This window comes from Vidua chalybeata, chromosome 22, assembly GCF_026979565.1.
Source record: "Vidua chalybeata isolate OUT-0048 chromosome 22, bVidCha1 merged haplotype, whole genome shotgun sequence".
Taxonomy (NCBI): domain Eukaryota; kingdom Metazoa; phylum Chordata; class Aves; order Passeriformes; family Viduidae; genus Vidua; species Vidua chalybeata.
The window spans coordinates 3,125,665-3,143,525 of NC_071551.1; the positions used below are offsets into that span (position 1 = coordinate 3,125,665).

General features: G+C 44.3%; 1 protein-coding gene across 1 annotated transcript; it reads left to right on the top strand.

Annotated features, from left to right (window-relative positions):
- Positions 1 to 1,431: 1,431 nt before the first annotated feature.
- On the top strand, positions 1,432 to 17,849 carry PLOD1 (procollagen-lysine,2-oxoglutarate 5-dioxygenase 1). The gene is given in 21 exon segments (XM_053963097.1): positions 1,432 to 1,460; positions 1,462 to 1,757; positions 1,760 to 1,849; positions 5,602 to 5,693; positions 6,182 to 6,318; positions 6,947 to 7,110; positions 7,319 to 7,431; positions 8,772 to 8,835; positions 9,939 to 10,036; positions 10,367 to 10,468; positions 10,576 to 10,707; positions 10,991 to 11,112; positions 11,777 to 11,881; positions 12,282 to 12,407; positions 13,211 to 13,352; positions 13,852 to 13,965; positions 14,194 to 14,259; positions 14,567 to 14,671; positions 15,058 to 15,204; positions 15,497 to 15,622; positions 15,882 to 17,849. Coding segments are annotated over 21 exon segments (2,511 nt in total). The 5' UTR covers positions 1,432 to 1,446; the 3' UTR covers positions 16,038 to 17,849.
- Positions 17,850 to 17,861: the final 12 nt, after the last annotated feature.

Sequence of the window (17,861 nt, forward strand, 5' to 3'; positions counted from 1 at the left end):
CGTGTTGCACGTAGTCCCTGGAACATCTGCACTGGCAGCTGGCTCTGTTTAAAAAGACAGGCAGCCGGCTGCAGCCAGCACGCAGAGCAGCACAAACACACAAAGAGGGGGAAATGTGCTTGCTGGGCTGGCATAGCTGCAGAACACAAAGCTGTCAAACAGAGACAGCCTGGGTACAGTGGCATAAACAATGAGCCATTCATGATTTTGAGTGTGCAAAACCGCTTTCATTTTAGACTGGAGAGATTTAACTTCGTTAAAATGAGAAACTTGCAATTTTAAAAATCCATGTTGAGTTGCAGATCTCAGTCTGAGGTCTGAAGGTGAGGGACTGAACTTCTTTGCTGTGCCTTAAACTGTTGAAGCTTAAACTATCACAGGCTTTGTCCAGGCCTGCAAAGTACTGAAGAAATCTAAAGTGAAAGTATGCTCTTTTTCTTTTAATTTAGGGAAACTGGCAGCTTTGCAAAAGGAAGTTTTCTGAAATCACCGTCTTAGAGAGAGCTAGGGTTCTTGCTTGGAATGCTCATGGCTTCACCATAAGGACTGTTCTGTTTGCCTGTTAATTATGAGGGAATTCCTGCATTGGGGAGGAGGAATGGAAGGTACAGTGCTTTGAACACACTCAAGAATATTCTCAGTGAACAAATAAACAGTAATGGGATTTCTTCAGGATGATGCTGTTATGGATAATGGAGAATATCTGTTAGCTACAGTGTGACCCTTCTAATATGCTTGATTTTTGTTTCTCCTCATGCCTTCTTGTTTTGTGTTTCTTTGTTTTTAACCTGAACCCTGTTATATCTGTGATTTCTGTTAATTTAAAGAGATGATTTACTGACAGGCCTCACACAGGATCTGTGTCTGTGGTAACTCATCTGGTGTCCTGCAGGCTCAAAAGGGTTTCCATACACCTAAACCTTACATTCACTGCTGTGTAGAAGTGACCATAAAGCAAATGTTAATTTTAAGGTGTAACTCTCTAAGACAGGATTATTTTGTTTATTCTCAAGGGCAGAATGAAATAGAAAAAGATGCCTAGATAAGTGATCAGGGCTACAGCAAGAAAACCCAGCACAAGGCCACAGAGATTAATGTAAGACTTAAACACGTGTATATGGCCAGAGAAAACCAGCTACTACAGGAAATAAAACCACTGCAGACTTTGTGTTCACCAAGGAAATATGGGAGGTGACAGGTAGGAAGAAGGTATGAAGAAGGTATTTAATAAGGCTTCCAGTTTCTAGAGTTGTGCATAACATTAGAATCCAATTCTAGTTTGCTTTTTATACATAAATTTCCCATAAGTGTCAGCCAGCTGCAGCCCACCAGCAGCTGAAGCTGGCCAGAGCGTGACTCCTCTCGTCCTATAGCGGCGTTCGCTCAGTGCCTGCTCGCCCCTCTGCTCATCCACTGCCCGGTGTCCCAGGGCCGCGGGTGCCCCGCATGCTGCCCGGCCCGGGCAAAGCCGCTGCAGCTCCGGGATCAAACCCACGAGCTCGTCTCGCTCTTCCCTCGCTTTCCACGCGGCCCCAGCGCGTCCTGCCCCGTCTCCCAGCCCTGCCCCGGCTGCCCTCCCGCCTCTTGCGGGGGCCGGGGCTGCCCGGGAGGAGGAGCCACCGCCTCGCCGCTTCCTCCGCCCGTCTCCGGGCGGGTGTGGTGCGTGGCACAGCTCCGGCAGCCCCGGAGCCGCCCGCTCCGTCCCGCAGGCACCGCTCCCGGCCAGCGTCAGCTCCCGGAGCGGGGTCCGGGGGGGAAGTCGCCTCCATGGTGCCTCCGGCGGTGCTGCTGCTCTGGGCGGTGCTGGCGCTGCTCGGGGCGGGGGGTGGCCGTGCCTCACAGCAGGAAGGTAAGGGGGGACTGCTCGGGGCACGGGGGGCTCCGGCAGCGCGGGGAGCCGGCGGTCAGGCTGATGGACGGGCACAGCCGCCCCGGGTGCCGCTGCTGGCCTCGGCGTCCTGCTCTCGTTCCCAAGCACTGCCCGACCCGAGCCTACGGCAGTGTGAGCCCCTGGGCGGCACCTAGAGCCTCGGGCAGCTCACAGCTCGCACTTTGGTGAGACAACATCATTTCATCCCGGTGAAGGGCTCTGGGTCCCACCTTGGTCAGCCCCTCCCTGCTTTTGAACTTAGGCAGTTCAAGAATTAGGTAACCGGAGAGCGTTTGATTCCAGACTGGCCACACCGTGCCTCAAGATCAGGGATGCTCCTAAAATAGCATCAGTCTGTCTCCCCCCTGTAAACAGTTGGTAGAAGCTCTAGAGTAGCTGGTAGAACAGCAGAGGATTGGGGCAGCTTCAGAATGTCAGCTGCACTGACAAAGTGGTTCATACACTGTCACTCTGCCAAGAAGTTTGGATAATTATCTCTGTCTTCATTAGAGAAGTGGCAATTAGGAGGAGATTAATCTTGTTGTGTGTAATATTTCCCTTCACAGTGTGATTTGGGTATAACTACCTTTATGTGCATTACTTAATACAGTTAGTGTGTATCTGCGGGGGTGTTGGGAGTTCTTTGGCTACAGTGGCATAATTAAAACAAAGAATCTCTGTGCTATCCTGCTTTCCTTGCACATCCAAATCTTCCATGGTTTTAGTAAGGTTTTAGAATGCTCTAGAGATATAAAACTGAGGGCTGGGAAAGAGAATGAGGTAAATTGGTTAGGAAGAGGAATTTAGAATTAGCTGTTTTCTGAACCATCACTTTTGGCATTGCTCAAAGAGAAAATGCCTCATCTTTCCTGTGCCTCAGCTTCCCCAGAGTAATGTGAGAGTAATGATACCTGTCTTCTCTCTTAGATGTTCTTTTATATCTGTGCAAAAGCTTTCAACATAGTTATTTGTAGTTGATATAATTAAAAAAATTCTTCTGTAAATGTAATACAGAGATTATATTATCCACTGTTAAATTGTACAGTTTTTTTTTTTTCTATTTGATCCCCATATTAATGGTATTTTCTTAGACACTATCTTACCAGGAAGTGGCACAGTAAGATTTCCCAAATCACAGCCTAAGGATAAATTCATTCCTTGTCCTAAAATGCAGCTGCAGCTGTGCTTTCCCTGCAGACTTAGGGAGAAGTAAATAACTTTAATTTTTTTTTTTTTTTGTTACTGAACTCATCTGGTCTATGATTTTTATTCTTTATAAAAACATAGAAGTTTACTGAGTCATTTCATTGTGATCTTGGTATCAAGGTTCCTGTTCCAGTGCTTTTTCTTACAGAATCCTTTTCATCTGTAGGGCTCTAAAACCTTCACAAAAGAGGTAAATGTCCTCCTCTATCATTCTACAGATGGAAAACCAGGGATAGCAGGATTAGCTCCTTGTTGCATAGCAGAACCAGCAATACAGCCCAGCCCCCCTGGTTCTGAGCCCAGTGCTTGCTTTGTTAACCACTGTGTGTTTGTATTTTGCAGCCATGCCATTATTAAATGTATTTATGCAATTCCTAATTTTCAGTGTGACCCAGGGAGCCTCTGGGCCCAGGAGGCCCAGCTTAGCAGAACAAGCTGCATTTCTACATATGGAAATGACTGTGATAAGGGAAACAGGGATGCATCAATCTGTTCTGGCTGTTTTGAAAAGTTTGTGTGTGATACTGAAAGTAAGAGAGTTTACTGCTCTGTCCTTGAAAGTACCTACCAGCAAAATCTTTGGGAAAGAGAGGAAAGGGTTAAAGCAGGAGGAGTGGAGGCAACATAGCTCAGCACAAACTTCCAGTGCTGGGCTGAAGGAATGTCTCTTGGGATGGAAAGCCATGCTACTGCAGAGAGTTCTTAGAACAGAAACTGAGCTTAGTGTCTCTCAGTGTCCTACCCCACAGGGAATCTGTATCTTGGAATTCTGCTGGGGATGAAAGTGGTCTTTGTGCTGGTTTTTCATGCTCCTCTGAGTTTACAAACTGCATGGGGAGAACTTTTCAGTCTTAGAAATAGGACACCGCTTCCTGTTCTGTGTGAGCCTTTAGCACTCATCCTGTCCAGCAAACTTCTGGCAGTCAAGTTATAAACAGTGTGTGACTTTCTTGGGATGGCAGCATGAAAATGAATTGGCAGCATGAAAATGAATTAGTGATTTATTTAATGTGAGCTGCCTGAGATTTTGGGCTAAAATAATTGCATAGCAGTCAGGATCCTTTCTTTCCTTCTTTCATTCTCTTATCATTATCATATACTTTCTCCCCTCGTGTACTAGAATTTGAGGGTTGTCTACATTCCTCTAACAAACCCATGCTTGTCCCCCTCTTCCTTGGCAATATGATCCTCACCTTCTCAGAATCCATGAGCTCAGAGATCTCTCAAAAAGCTGCCATGGCTTTCTGTGTGCCATCATATGGCTAGAAACTTTAATTGCTTTAACATATTCCCCAAGGATATATGTATTTTACTCATTTGTTTGCTCCCTCTGACTGGGCTGGACACAAGGCACTGGAGTGTGCTGGAGGTGCTAGATTAGGAATGCACTTCATACGTGTAAAAATCTGCTCTTAAAAACTGCACCTATATGGGATTCATATTCTTTTATTTATCCCTTTGTTTGTCTAATAAATACAATTAAACCTGACCTATTGATTGTTCTCAATCTCTCTTCTCTTTTTTATTCTGATGCAGGTAAAGAATTTGAGGAATTTCTTTGGTAATACCTTCTTTCCTCCTGACTTGGAGTCTTACACTTATTTTTCACTTTTGCTGCCTTTCTGAGGTCCGTCTAAAACTCCAGCTTCTAGATCCTTCCTCTCTAAGACTAGACAGAATATCAGTTTGGGTACATGAGGGAGATACATCTGGTACATCCATTGAAAAAAAATCATTGTTCCAAAAAAAGTCTGCTGAGGCCAAGAAAATGTGCTTTCAGTTTTTCCTGGTATTTTCTGATGTTTAAAATGGATGGCCAGGATTTGCATTTAAGCACTGTTGCCAGAGCCTATACAAATTCCTACTTCAGCAAAACTGTTAAGGTGAAGTATAACATTTCATCATTGCAATGAGGAAACCAGAACTTCCACATAAAAATCATATTCCAGGGTACCACAGAGAAACTTCTGAAAGAGAACTTCAGGATTAAGTTTTATCATTTTTAAGGGACTTGAAATGAAAAGCAAGTTCGGGAGGAGAATGCAAATTAATAGCACAATTAAATTCACATTGAATATGTAGGAAAAACTGGAAAATGCCTCAGGAACGGAGTAGAAAATTGAAGCAGCCATGGAGAGGGAAAAATAAGATTTAGTTTAATTTTGGTTTTCCCTACATCCAGTCAATGCTGAGTGACAAAAAAGCAGCTCTGTGGGAAGCAGAAAGTCAAAACTGCATTGAATTGATGACTTCCAAATGGGCATTTTGTAGTAGTTCTATTTTTTTATCTTCAAGTTTAATTTCTTCTGTACTCCATGTGAGAGAAGAGAATTGTAGCTTTCACTAGCAGGGCAAAAAACCCACTAAATACATTTTACTTTCTGTTTTTTAGCTCAGAACTCAGGCAATGAAATTGTATCTTTACATAATCTCTCATTTTAGACCCACAATCAAGTTAGGTGTGGAACAGCAGGTTGTGGAAACCACACAAGTTGAGGATCTCTTGTGCTTTCCCCTGTGTGCAGAAAAACTGCTGGTTCTGACTGTTGCCACCAAGCAGACTGAAGGATTCCAGCGGTTCAGAAGATCAGCCCAATTCTTCAACTACAAAGTCCAGGTGATGTCTAGCAGCTTCCATGGTGGTTGGTCACAGGGAATTTCTAATTGTGGAATGGATCAGACTTGGCCCCACGGTGATGAAATAAAAGCTCAAGAGAAGACACACATCTGCTCAAGTGGCTGAAAAGTATTGTGACTGGGTCATTTCTGCAGCACCCTGAGTGCTGGCTTGGGATGAGATCCATAACTCCTGCTCAAGGGAGCCTCGTGGCACTTTTGCAGTGCACTGCCAAGACACACAGTACAGAGCGTGCTCCTGTCCCTGTGCCTAGGAGTGCTGTGTCACTGTGTATGTTGTGGCACTGATTGTCCAGCCCAGAGACTGGATCAAAGGCTGCCTAGTCCATTTGTCCTGGGGCTGTTATTTTTGCTGTGATTTGCACTGGGAGTTACCAGGACCACTACGTATGTGAGTTCTGGTTCTTTCCTGTGAGCCTTGCTGGGAAAGTGCCCTGTTGAGGTGACCCTGTGCCTGTTGCTGTGTAGGTGCTGGGGCTGGATGAGGAGTGGCGGGGTGGAGATGACCAGCAGCCAGCTGGAGGTGGGCAGAAGGTCCGTCTCCTGAAGTCAGCTCTGAAGCAGTATGAGGATAAGGAGGACTTGATCATCCTTTTTGTAGAAAGGTAATGGTTGCAAAGAATTTGCCATGAACTGAATCTTACAGTGGTTTGGACAGGTTTTCACTGAGAAGAAATGAACTGTGAAATCAATTGCTTTTGAAAAGTGTGTCCAGATCTCTGGGGTTTTTTTTCCCTGAATGATCTGTACTTTCTTGGGAATCATTCAGAGCTGCATCCGTGGCAGTTGGGAAGGTCTGAGCTGAATAGGCTGATGCCAATTCCTGCATGAAATTGATAGTGTTGTACCTGATTCTGCCACAGTGGAATTTGGCTGCCTCTATCTGCAGAGAATGGGCAGATAATTCCTATGGAACTAGGCAGGCCTTTCTTACCAGAGTTATTTGTTTTATAAGGTGAAGTAGGCTGCAGCACATCCTGAGAGCCAAGAATTAGTCTCCAGAGAGGTGAAGAGAGAGAAAAGGATGGGTTGGAGTCTCAGTGTCTTTTCATATGCCCAGCATACAAATATGACTACATTTTAATTACTTGCATTACCAAAAATGTAGTACTGTTAAACAGAACTAAAAGAAAGGGATTCCCAAAGAATTAACTGTTTCTAGAAATTTTTCTCAATTACATGCTTTTCTGACTCCATTCCTTTTGTCCCTTTTTTGTCTGTCTCTCTCTCTAGCTATGATGTGCTCTTTGCTTCGGGCCCCACAGAACTGCTGAAGAAGTTCAAACAAGCCAAAAGCAAGGTGGTTTTCTCAGCAGAGAATTACATCTATCCTGACAGAAAGGTGGAAGCCAAGTATCCTCAGGTGCGAGACGGAAAGCGCTTCCTGGGTTCTGGAGGTGAGACACAGAGCTTGCTTTCAGCTTTCTCCTCCTATTTGACCTGTGGGAGAAGTGGCAAAGCAAACTGAAAGTTGATGAGTCTCTGCAGCAACACAGGGTGTAGTGAGATTTCATGTGAGACAAGTGAAAGTACATGTATACAGATAGAGTACTTCTATTTTTGGGTCATCTGGGTTGAAACGCCTCCTCATACTTATTCCCACAGGCTTCATAGGTTATGCTCCAAACCTGAAGAAGCTTGTGGAGGAGTGGAAAGGACAGGATGATGACAGTGACCAACTCTTCTATACAAATATCTTCTTGGATCCAGAAAAAAGAGTAGGTGTATCTAGTTTCTGGGTTTCTGAAAATTTGCATTCTAGCCAGTACCCCCATTTTCTGTTATTAGCCGTTTTTATATTTAAGCATGAAATATGAATGGGAAGAAAGGTGTCTGAAAACAAGTCTTACTGGAGGCTCGTACCACTATCTGTTGGTGCTGGTGTTTAAAGCCACTGAGTGTGGAGGAACTAACAAGCCTCCTCTCAGGGGATGTGAAACTGCAGAGTGCAGTGCTGACTTAGAGATAGCCAACCTAGCACTGAAGTACATTTTAGGAAAATGCCATGTAACATCCTACAGAAGCCTGGAATGGACCCTGGAAGCAGCATTGTGATTCCAGCACTGTGTAGTGCACCGGGCAGATGATCCAGCCCACAGGTCATTCTGGTTCTGATGTCCCTGCCCAGCTGTGCATTACAGAGGCCAGTCTGTCCCTGGGGACAGACCAAATGCATGGAGAACTCAAACTGTAACAGCAGTTAAATCAAGAGGAAACATTTGAAATAGGCAACTGCTATCAGACTAGAGAGACACTTGCAATTTTTTACCAGCAAGGCTGGTAGAAAATTTAGAACAGCTGGACTTTTTTAGTTCCCCAAATCTGAGTATGGCCTGTGATACTTTAACATGAACAGTCCCTTTAATGTTCTCATCTGCAGTTCTGGCTCTGTGCCACGCAAGGGCTGAGTAATTCCCCTGACTTGGCACTCAGGCAGCGGATGTTAGCACCCTGCTGTCCTTTCCAGTAATCTGTCTTATAGATGCCTACAGGGACACAGAATTCTGTTAAGTCAGAGCCACATTTTAGTCCCACTCAGTCAGAGTGTGACTTGTAGCAGGGGATAAAAACAAAGATTGCACAAGCTGATCTTGCACCTTACTGTCCTCTGGTTTGTCACTGGTACCTGGGATAATGCTCGGGGTCACACTTGCCCTGTGCACAGAAGGCAAGAAACTTTTCACAGCAGAGGGTTTTGCTATCTGGCATTCCTGTGTATTATATGTATTGTGGGGTTTATATGACTGTGTGTAAGTCTACTTCATTCATATGATGCAGATTTATTGATACACCCACAGCAGCTTTAAAAGAGGGAGAGAGGGGGCTTGCATAGTTTTGCCTAATAGAATATATTTAACTTCTTCTTGAAAATGGTGAATTGTCCTAGATTTGAATGAAAATGATGCTTATCTGGGAATGTTTAAGGCTTCAGAGTTTGGAGAGTTTGCAAATGACTATAGGAATGGGATGTATCTTCACTGAGCATAGGGTATGTTGTATGTAAAGAATGGATGCCTTTTGTGTTCTAATTAAGGTTATTTATCTAATTCTTTTAAAGGAAAGTATCAACATCAGTCTAGACCATAGAAGCCGGATCTTCCAAAACCTAAATGGAGCATTAGGTGAGATGGAAGAAAGAAAGAAGCTCATTTCTCCTTGGAATGCAACTTGCATGTTGACACCAGAAATAAAGTTATGGCTGAAGGGGTTGCATTTCAGAAATGGCTGTCCCCACAGAAAAAGCTTTAGTAAAAGTCTCTGCCAGAGTTCTGGGATTTGTTTGCAATTCCACTGAGACCAACTACATTCTCATTGCAATTCCTTCTCCACTTCAGGGAATGCAGGTCAGGTTTTTCATCTTGCACCTCCTTGCCACTTTGCTCTCCAGGCATGTCAGATTGCATTAGCCTTGGGGATTGAGACTGGAAGGGACTTCCAATGCAAGTAATAACACAGAGCCCTGCCTAGGGCTCGCCTGTCTTTCCGCTTCAGAACCATGCTGGAATGCCATGGGAGGTGAGAAAGCACCCAGATATGCCTGTGAACACTCACTGATTGTACCAGGCTTCTGACCTGACCTGCTGATTGATTTTGCTAGTCCTGGCAAGAGGGATTCACTTACTTTCCTGTCAATGCTGCCTAAAGTTTTCAGTCTTGCACCGTTCCATCTTTATTCTGGTCAAGTAAAAAGTGATAAGGGCAGTGTACTTTTTGGGTCCTGTGCTCATTATATCAGTGATAGACTGCAGCTCGTACCTGTGCTAGTCTTTTTTCCCAAGGATTTTGTATGGTTGTTTTGAGGCAGCATCCTCAATGATCTCTGCCAGGAGGATGGACTTTTGTGAGGGATGGCAAAGAGAGACATCAGGTGCATAGGTGCACTTAGGTGCATCACACTTAGGTGAGAAGGGCCTGAGTCCTCCCATCAATAGCTGTCCCTGTCATCAGTCGCTGCTCCTCACTGCAGTTTGTCAATGCCAGTTTTGAAAGAATCTTTCAGTATGGCAATTCCCAGTCATTATCCAGCTTCCTGGGCATCCTCCTGTTACTTCACAGGATCATTCTGAGTATTTTTTTTCTCCTTTAAAGATTTTGTCTGTAGCCCTTAAACTACTTGTGCACGGTTATCCATTGTCCACACTTTCAGTAGTTTTTCTGTATAAATGAGGCATTGTGCTTCTAATTATCAATAAAAGCCTTAACATGATGACAATGTCATTTCCAGATGAGATAGTTCTGAAGTTTGAAAATTCACGAGTGAGAGCAAGAAACTTGTTATATGACACTCTGCCTGTGGTGATCCATGGAAATGGACCCACCAAGGTAAGTGGACTGTCCTGAGAGAAAGATTTGGCCTGTGTTTGTTGCAAAGTGACCCTTTAAGCTCAATGCATCAGGCTACTGCCTCCACATATACTGGCTTTCTCTGTGTACATTTACATTTGAGAAACAATAAGCAGTTTGGGCCCATAGCAGCAAGATGGATCTGGTTCAAAGACCCACATGTAGTTGGATGGTCAGGCTGTCATGCTTTTCAGATTCTTTAGTTCATGGAGAAGGTAAACAAAGTTCAAATGTGACCCCACAGTGGGGGTGCACACAAAGAAACTGCCCTGCCCTGTAATGCATAATCTGGCAAACTTCCTTTTGCAGCTGCAGCTGAACTACCTGGGAAACTACATTCCTCAAATATGGACATTTGAGACTGGCTGCACGGTGTGTGATGAAGGTCTGCGAAGCCTCTTGGGGTTTAAGGTAAGGTTGCTGTGTCTATTCAAAGCTCTCAAAACAAATCTTACAGTTGTTATGTGTCTGATGTTAAACATGACTCACCACTTCTCTCCTCTTGTCCCTGAATGTAGGATGAGGCATTGCCAATGATTCTGATTGGCATTTTCATTGAGCAGCCCACCCCGTTCCTCTCCCAGTTTTTCTTGCGGCTTCGTAACCTTCATTACCCAAAGCAACGAATCCAGCTCTTCATTCACAACCATGTAAGTGAAGTTGGCTTGTGATGGTCTTAGCAAATTTGGGGAAAATGTATACCTCGTCCTCTACTCTAGGCACCTTTGCAACCTTGGGCTAGACTTCCAGGCTGTGTAATCACAGTACTTATCTGCAATGGCACCCACAAGATTGCATACTTATCTGCAGTGACACCCATCCAGCTATGGAAGTGGGCTTGAGAGCTGTTGCCCAGCTACTCATTTTCAAGAACAGGAGGCTGAGTGGCCTGGATGAGCCCATCTTAAGTGTTTTTCCTTACTTTTGGAATAGGAGGAACATCACTTGATGGAAGTGGACTCTTTTGTAGAAGAGCATGGCAAAGAATATCTCACTGTCAAAGTGATCGGACCAGATGATGAAGTGGAGAATGCTGAGGCACGTAACTTGGGCATGTAAGTGAAGAGGCCATACATGATAGCTAGCAGAGACAGCCCGTGTCCAGACTAAGACATCTGTTTGTTCTGAGGATCATCCCTATCAAGTGATTGCTCTTCTTTTCTCAGTCACCCTTTCAGTTTTTCTAGCATTAACTCTGATGCCCTTATATATTGGGAAAAAATCAGCTTCCATACCAGCTCACTTTGTCCAGTTTCAGAAACTAAATTCTCACTGGTCCTTTGTTTCTGACAGAAGGATAGCCCTGTATCTCCTGACCTCATCTAAATACCCAGTCACAGAGCACAAAGGATATGCACCCATATCTCTGAAGAGGATGAGTGTTGTAGCAAAACTAAGAACTAGTGGGAGAGTATCTTCCTGTCTGTGATCAGGAGGTTTGAGCGCAGGTGTGGATTTGGGCCAGCTGTAAACGGGAGCCTCTTCAGTTTGAGCTGAAGAAACAGTTTGCTAAATGTGATTTTGGCTGTGTCTCAGTATCTGTTATTGGATACTGAATCTGATGTGCTTGTACTCTGCTGGCCCTCTGGGTTGTTACATTAAACCAAACTTCTCTGAGCACCCAGAAGACCTTCAGACTACCAGGTGAAGGAATTCTTGGTGCTCTGTCCTTTGTCTTCCTCTGGTTTACTATATGACTTTGCTTTTCTCTGGCTGTAGGGATTTGTGCAGGAAGGATCCTGACTGTGACTATTACTTTAGCCTGGATGCTGAGGTAGTTCTGAAGAACACAGAGACTCTGAGGATCCTGATTGAACAGAACAAGTGAGTTGTTTGGTCTGAGCAATGCTTACTGGTCATCTCACATGAGGAATTCAGTGCACATCCCTGAGATGTTTAGGGAACCAGGAGAGCTGTGCCAGAGATGGGATGTTAGCCAAACACCTCTTACATGTTTGGTTTTTTTTTTTTCACTGTACTTGTAATCCCTGGATTTTAGGCAGGGTATGTAAATCATCCTTAGCTTTGTTTTTATATAGTCACTAGAACAAATCAGATGATTCTAACAGACCTGGTGGCATTTCATTCCAAGAGAGTTAACAAAACAGCAACTCTGTAAGTGAGGGAGGAAATAGCTCTTACAGTACTGTGGTTTGTAAATATTTTCCTTTTCTTCCTGTGGTAACATTCTGTCCTGCAATTCCTTTTTCTTTCATGCTTCCAGGCTGGTGATTGCCCCCCTGGTAAGCCGTCACGAGAAGCTGTGGTCCAATTTCTGGGGAGCACTGAGCCCTGATGGATACTACGCCCGCTCGGAAGATTATGTGGATATTGTTCAAAGGCGGAGAGTGTGAGTATGCAAAGAGAGCTTTTCACTGATAAAACCCCTCAAATGTAAAGCTTGCTGCAGCACATCATCATCCGAGTGATGTCAAAGAACCAGAAAGCGCAAATGTCTCTGTGTATAGGGAAGGAAAAGAAGTCTCTGCTCCCATTTGGAAGTTGCTTTATTCTCCCCTGAGCAGAGACAATAACATACTTGGGGCACTTTCTTATGATCAGAGTAAGGGTTGGAGAGTGCTGACTGCTGAAATCATCTCATCTTACTCATGTCATGTTTTCCCACCTGGGGACTATAGTTAGTGTGATCCTTAAAATCCTGTAAAGTGCTGTTCAATCTCTGTCACATCAATTTTCAGGTGATCTTTGAACGGAAGATTCACAAAATGGAAGTGTTGATTCATTCATATCCTTGAGGGACCTTCTTTTTTATAGGCCATTGTATGTGCAGTAAATGCTGGAAATCAGCTTATGCACTTTTGGTTGGTTCAGTTTCTTTAAATCACTGGAAAAAATATGTTGATCTCTCTGGGAAGAGATTCAAGCCACTAATTACGTCCCTAGCAAAAACACCCAGTAGCAATTAATTGCTTTCCTGGTGGACTAGCATTTGTGCAGTTTAAAAGCTGTGGGCAATATAAGTGATTTTTTCTGGAATGCCAATCTCTATTGGTATGGTTTCTTCCTGCTGTTCTGAGTTGGCTCATTTAGCAAGCCTGGCTGATGCTGCAGTGCTGCCTGTCATCCTGTCAAGTGCAGCAGTATCTGTCTTAGTGGTATTTCAAGTCTCACTTTTCTTCCGCTGTGTTTCAGTGGGCTTTGGAATGTTCCCTACATCAGCAGTGTTTACATGGTTAAAGCCAAGGCTCTGCGCTCGGAGCTTGACCAGGGAGATCTGTTCCACAGTGGCAAGCTGGATGCTGACATGGCTTTCTGCCACAACATTCGGAATCAGGTCAGTCAAGGAGAGAGGCTGGCAGGGGAGAGCTGCGTGCCAGGGTGAAGGGTACAGGATTAAGCAGTTTCAAGGCATTCAGCTCTGCCAGGGCGGGGATACGGTGAACTCGTACTAGTCAGGACAGTGCACACTTTGGAACAGCATGGGATTTCTGTCTTGCTGTGAAACCATGTGTAGCCACGGACCACTAAACATGGATAACATTTTTGTTCTTAGGCCTTTTCAGGACTGCTCTAAATGGGATTGACAGGGTAAGAAGGAAGACCCTAATCTCAGAGCTGCTGCTCTCTTCTGCTTCCAGCCCTGGCTGACAGGACACGGAATTACTTTCTCTGCCTGTAACCTTTCAGAATTTCTCATATCCAGGGTGGAAATAAAACTGAAAGCCCACAGGAAAAAGAATGAGTATATGAACAGCTTGGAGAACTGTCCAGTGCTTGGTTTCACAGTGGCTCTCAGAAATATGAGGCCTTTATTATTTTTCTCTGTCCTGCAGGGAGTCTTTATGTACCTGACAAACCAACATCAGTTTGGACACATACTGTCCCTGGAGAATTACCAGACAAGTCACCTCCACAATGACCTCTGGCAAATATTCAGCAATCCCGAGGTGAGATATTAGCTTCATCACTATGGAAGCCCAGGCTTTGTAATAATGGTGACTCTCAGGTGGGATGAGGAGCACAGGCACAAAATTTGAAGAGGACGTGTTTTTGGGATTCATAACATGGATCTTCAGAGCTTGTGAAATACTGCTTGCACAAGTCCCTGGCCTTTTATTACCTTTTTAAGCAGGGGCCCTACAGAAATTACTGGTTTGCTTATGTTCTAATTGCAGGACTGGAGAGAAAAGTACATCCATGAAAACTACACAGCAGCTCTGAAAGGGAAATTGGTAGAAATGGTAAGAAAACATCACTCTTATCCATCAGAATGGGAAATGAGCTTTAGGATGATGCTTTATCATCATTATTGTAATTCTCAGGAATAGGCAGTTGAACACAGGAAACATGACCTTGAAAGTACTTTTAGAGTCAAATCATTCCAGCTCTCTTAAGTGGAAGTGGAGCACATAAATCAGAAAACAAATTTCTATCCTTAATATTTTAGTTTCCTTCCACTTATTTAGTCTACACTCATTTTAGCCTTACTTCTTTTGCCTCAAGCACCTGTCCTTGTTTCTGCTGTTCTCACCTGTCTGCTATCTGCAGCCCTGCCCAGATGTTTACTGGTTCCCCATATTCACTGACACTGCCTGTGATGAGCTGGTAGAAGAAATGGAACATTATGGCCAGTGGTCCACAGGTGACAACACGGTAAGTAAAAGCAGGAGCTCTTTCAGGTTCTGGGCTGAAAGATATGCCATTTTCTGTGCATATCTGGTGATAGCAGTGCCTCCTGTGGGAAGGCATTAGATCCTGAATTAAACCAGAAAAGTGGAGGCAATATTTAATTTTGCTCCTGATTAACTCTGATTTTTCCCTGAGTCCTGTTTAGCGTCCTCTGAAGTTCTAGTGTTCAGCATCTCTGATGGTAATATTGTTTCCCTTAGGGTTTAATTATGGTTTGAAATGAGCTTTCCATCCTGCAAATTCTGATAAACAAACATAATATTTATTTGTAGTTACCAGGAACAAGTACTTTTCATTCCTGAACTCCAAGTTTCCCATCCTTACGGGTATTTCTGTTGATTCTATTTCAGGACAGCAGAATACAAGGAGGATATGAGAATGTCCCAACTATTGATATACACATGAACCAAATTGGCTTTGAAAGAGAATGGTATAAGTTTCTTCTGGACTATATTGCACCCATCACAGAGAAGCTGTACCCAGGATACTACACCAAGGTATGTCCACCTTAACAGCAAAACTCATGGTCAGCTCAGCACCTCCTCCAGCTGCAGCCTTGTGACAAGAGTCCTCCAGCAATACACACACTATTTCCCAGTACAGAGGAATTGACCCTGCAGTGTGACACAAGTATGTGTATTAGGAGATACACAATTTCTCACTGCCATTCTTCTGCCTGATTGTTGCCTTTCTCCTTTAGCAGTGGGATGCAATTTCAGTGTTATGCAGCTCAGAAGCCACAGACCACTATAGCTCTCTAACAGAGTGTGCTTTGTGCTTCTCTCCCAGACCCAGTTTGAACTGGCCTTCGTGGTTCGCTACAAACCTGACGAGCAGCCGTCCCTAATGCCCCACCACGACGCGTCCACCTTCACCATCAACATTGCCTTGAACAGAGTTGGCATTGACTATGAGGTGAGTGTCTGCCAGGGCTTCAGGAGTGCAGCTCACCACCTGCAGCACCTGAAAACCCTCCCCTCATCCACATCAGGCTTCTTTGCACTAAGGATTACAATTAATGACTGGCTTAGGCTAGGAAAGAGATTTTTGAGTGCGTCAGAACACGGGAGATTCCCCAAGCACCTTGTCACATTTTCAGCAGTGCTGTCTGAGGGCAGGGACCCCTTCCCTGAGGTGCTTTTTCCAAGCTGATGTGTCTCTTGTGTTCCCACAGGGAGGAGGCTGCCGCTTCCTGCGCTACAACTGCTCCATCCGAGCTCCACGGAAAGGCTGGACCCTTATGCATCCAGGACGCCTGACCCACTACCATGAAGGTCTTCCAACCACCAAAGGAACCCGCTACATTGCAGTGTCCTTTCTTGACCCCTAGAGTTCTGCTTCCCAGGAAGGACCTTTCCCTGGCCCTGCTCACTGCTGACTTGGAGTAGAAACAGGGAATGTTGCTGAAAGTTTCTAAGGCATTGTTCAAAGCTATTTGGATTTGATTTTTATATGATTTTTAATATGATTTTTAATGATATTCTAAGACTCCACTACTGGAGGACTCCACTCTCTGATACTGCAGGTAATATCTAGGAATATTGCTGTAGCAGTCCAAAGGAGATTTTGTGCCTTCATCTTTGATTCTGTTCCTCATCCACTGTTTCTTGAAAGTGCTGTTTACTTGAACTTTCATCAGTGATTAATTGGCTTTAAAAAAATGTTTTTTTGGACTGGAAATCCAGCTTTTTGGAGGCAAGTTACAAGCTGGAAGCCTGTTTGCATCCACAGCATATATGGGACTGGATGTTACACAGTAATTCCTGGACATTATTCCAAATATAAACCAATCAGGGAGCTTACTCCAGGAGTCATAACAGTTAAGTGTCACACCAAATGAAACTGAGTTGGAAGAGTCTGAAGATCATCTGATTCCTTACCTCTTTGCTGTCCTTGCAAGCAAATCACAAAGTTCAAAGCAGCAGCAGTGGCAACATAGGTGCTTCTGGTTAGCTCAAGAAGGTCCTCTGACAATGCTTTACCTCTGGGATTAGACTGAAGAGATAAAAGACCTCCCTACCTTCTGTCTCTCAGCTCAGCTAAGAGCAGCAGGCATACCCACACAAATTCAAGCTGTGTGTCAATATGTAGATTAAATCTAAGAAAGGGAAGGCTGGGAACAGCTACATCAGTCAGGGGGGCTTCACGGCAGAATTGTCTCTGTTCTGTACCATGTTACAGTAGCCAAAAGCTCTGATCAATCTCTGGATAACAACCCAGAGGTCCCAATGGTCTTTGGTTTCCTCATTCCATTTGTCAGAGATTGTTTTAATAATTTTATTTGATGGCCCATTCACATAAGATGGAAAGAGCTGTTCTCTGGTTCTTAGAGGACATAATTATTCAGTGTTTCTATTATTTGAGATTGAAAACCAAAACACTCCATTGCAGAAACTTCTCCAATGGGGTCAAGGCTGATAGAAATGAGTGGTTGGGAAGTGCTGAGAGATTGTGGTGAACCAGTAGTTGTAAAAATATGTCTAGACTAGACCTGTGGTTAGATAGTGAAGGGGCAGAAACCTTTTCTTCCTGTGCCTGTGGGATACCTGCTCTGCTTATCAGACACCATTATGCCAGACTAGTGTGTTTCACAAGCAATAAATTCATAGAGTGATTGTCCTTAGGGGGAAAAAAATTATGTGCCTTTTAGTTGTCTGTCTCCAGCTTCTGCTGCCTGATTGTCAGAGTCGAGCCCTTCTTCTGGGATGGGTCACTCTAATGGGGGCAGAACAGCTTTAGACATGGAAGGGGACAAAGAGCTTTCCCGACTGCTTTCCTTGAGCTTTTTAGGTCTGTTTTGAGGCCATACACTCACCCGTGCCCAGGAGAGAAAAATCCAGGCAGGGGCAATCATTTGAGAAGTAAAACTGTATTAAGTCCTGTTATGTGAAATCCAGAACTGCCTCTTACCAAACGAAGGGATTGATCAGCCAGTCGTCGAGATGTCCAAAATGTGTATTACGTATTTATTCAGCAGCAGTGTTTTTTTTGTTTGGTTGGGATATTTTTTTTTTTTTTGTATTTTTTGTTCGGTTTTTTTTGTTATTTTGCTGTTATTTTGTCCTCGGGCCGGTTCGGTGGTGGGCGTTAACGAGCTGTACGGTTTGAGCACGGGGAACTCGCATTAAACCCTTTCCCGTGACCCGCTCCGTGG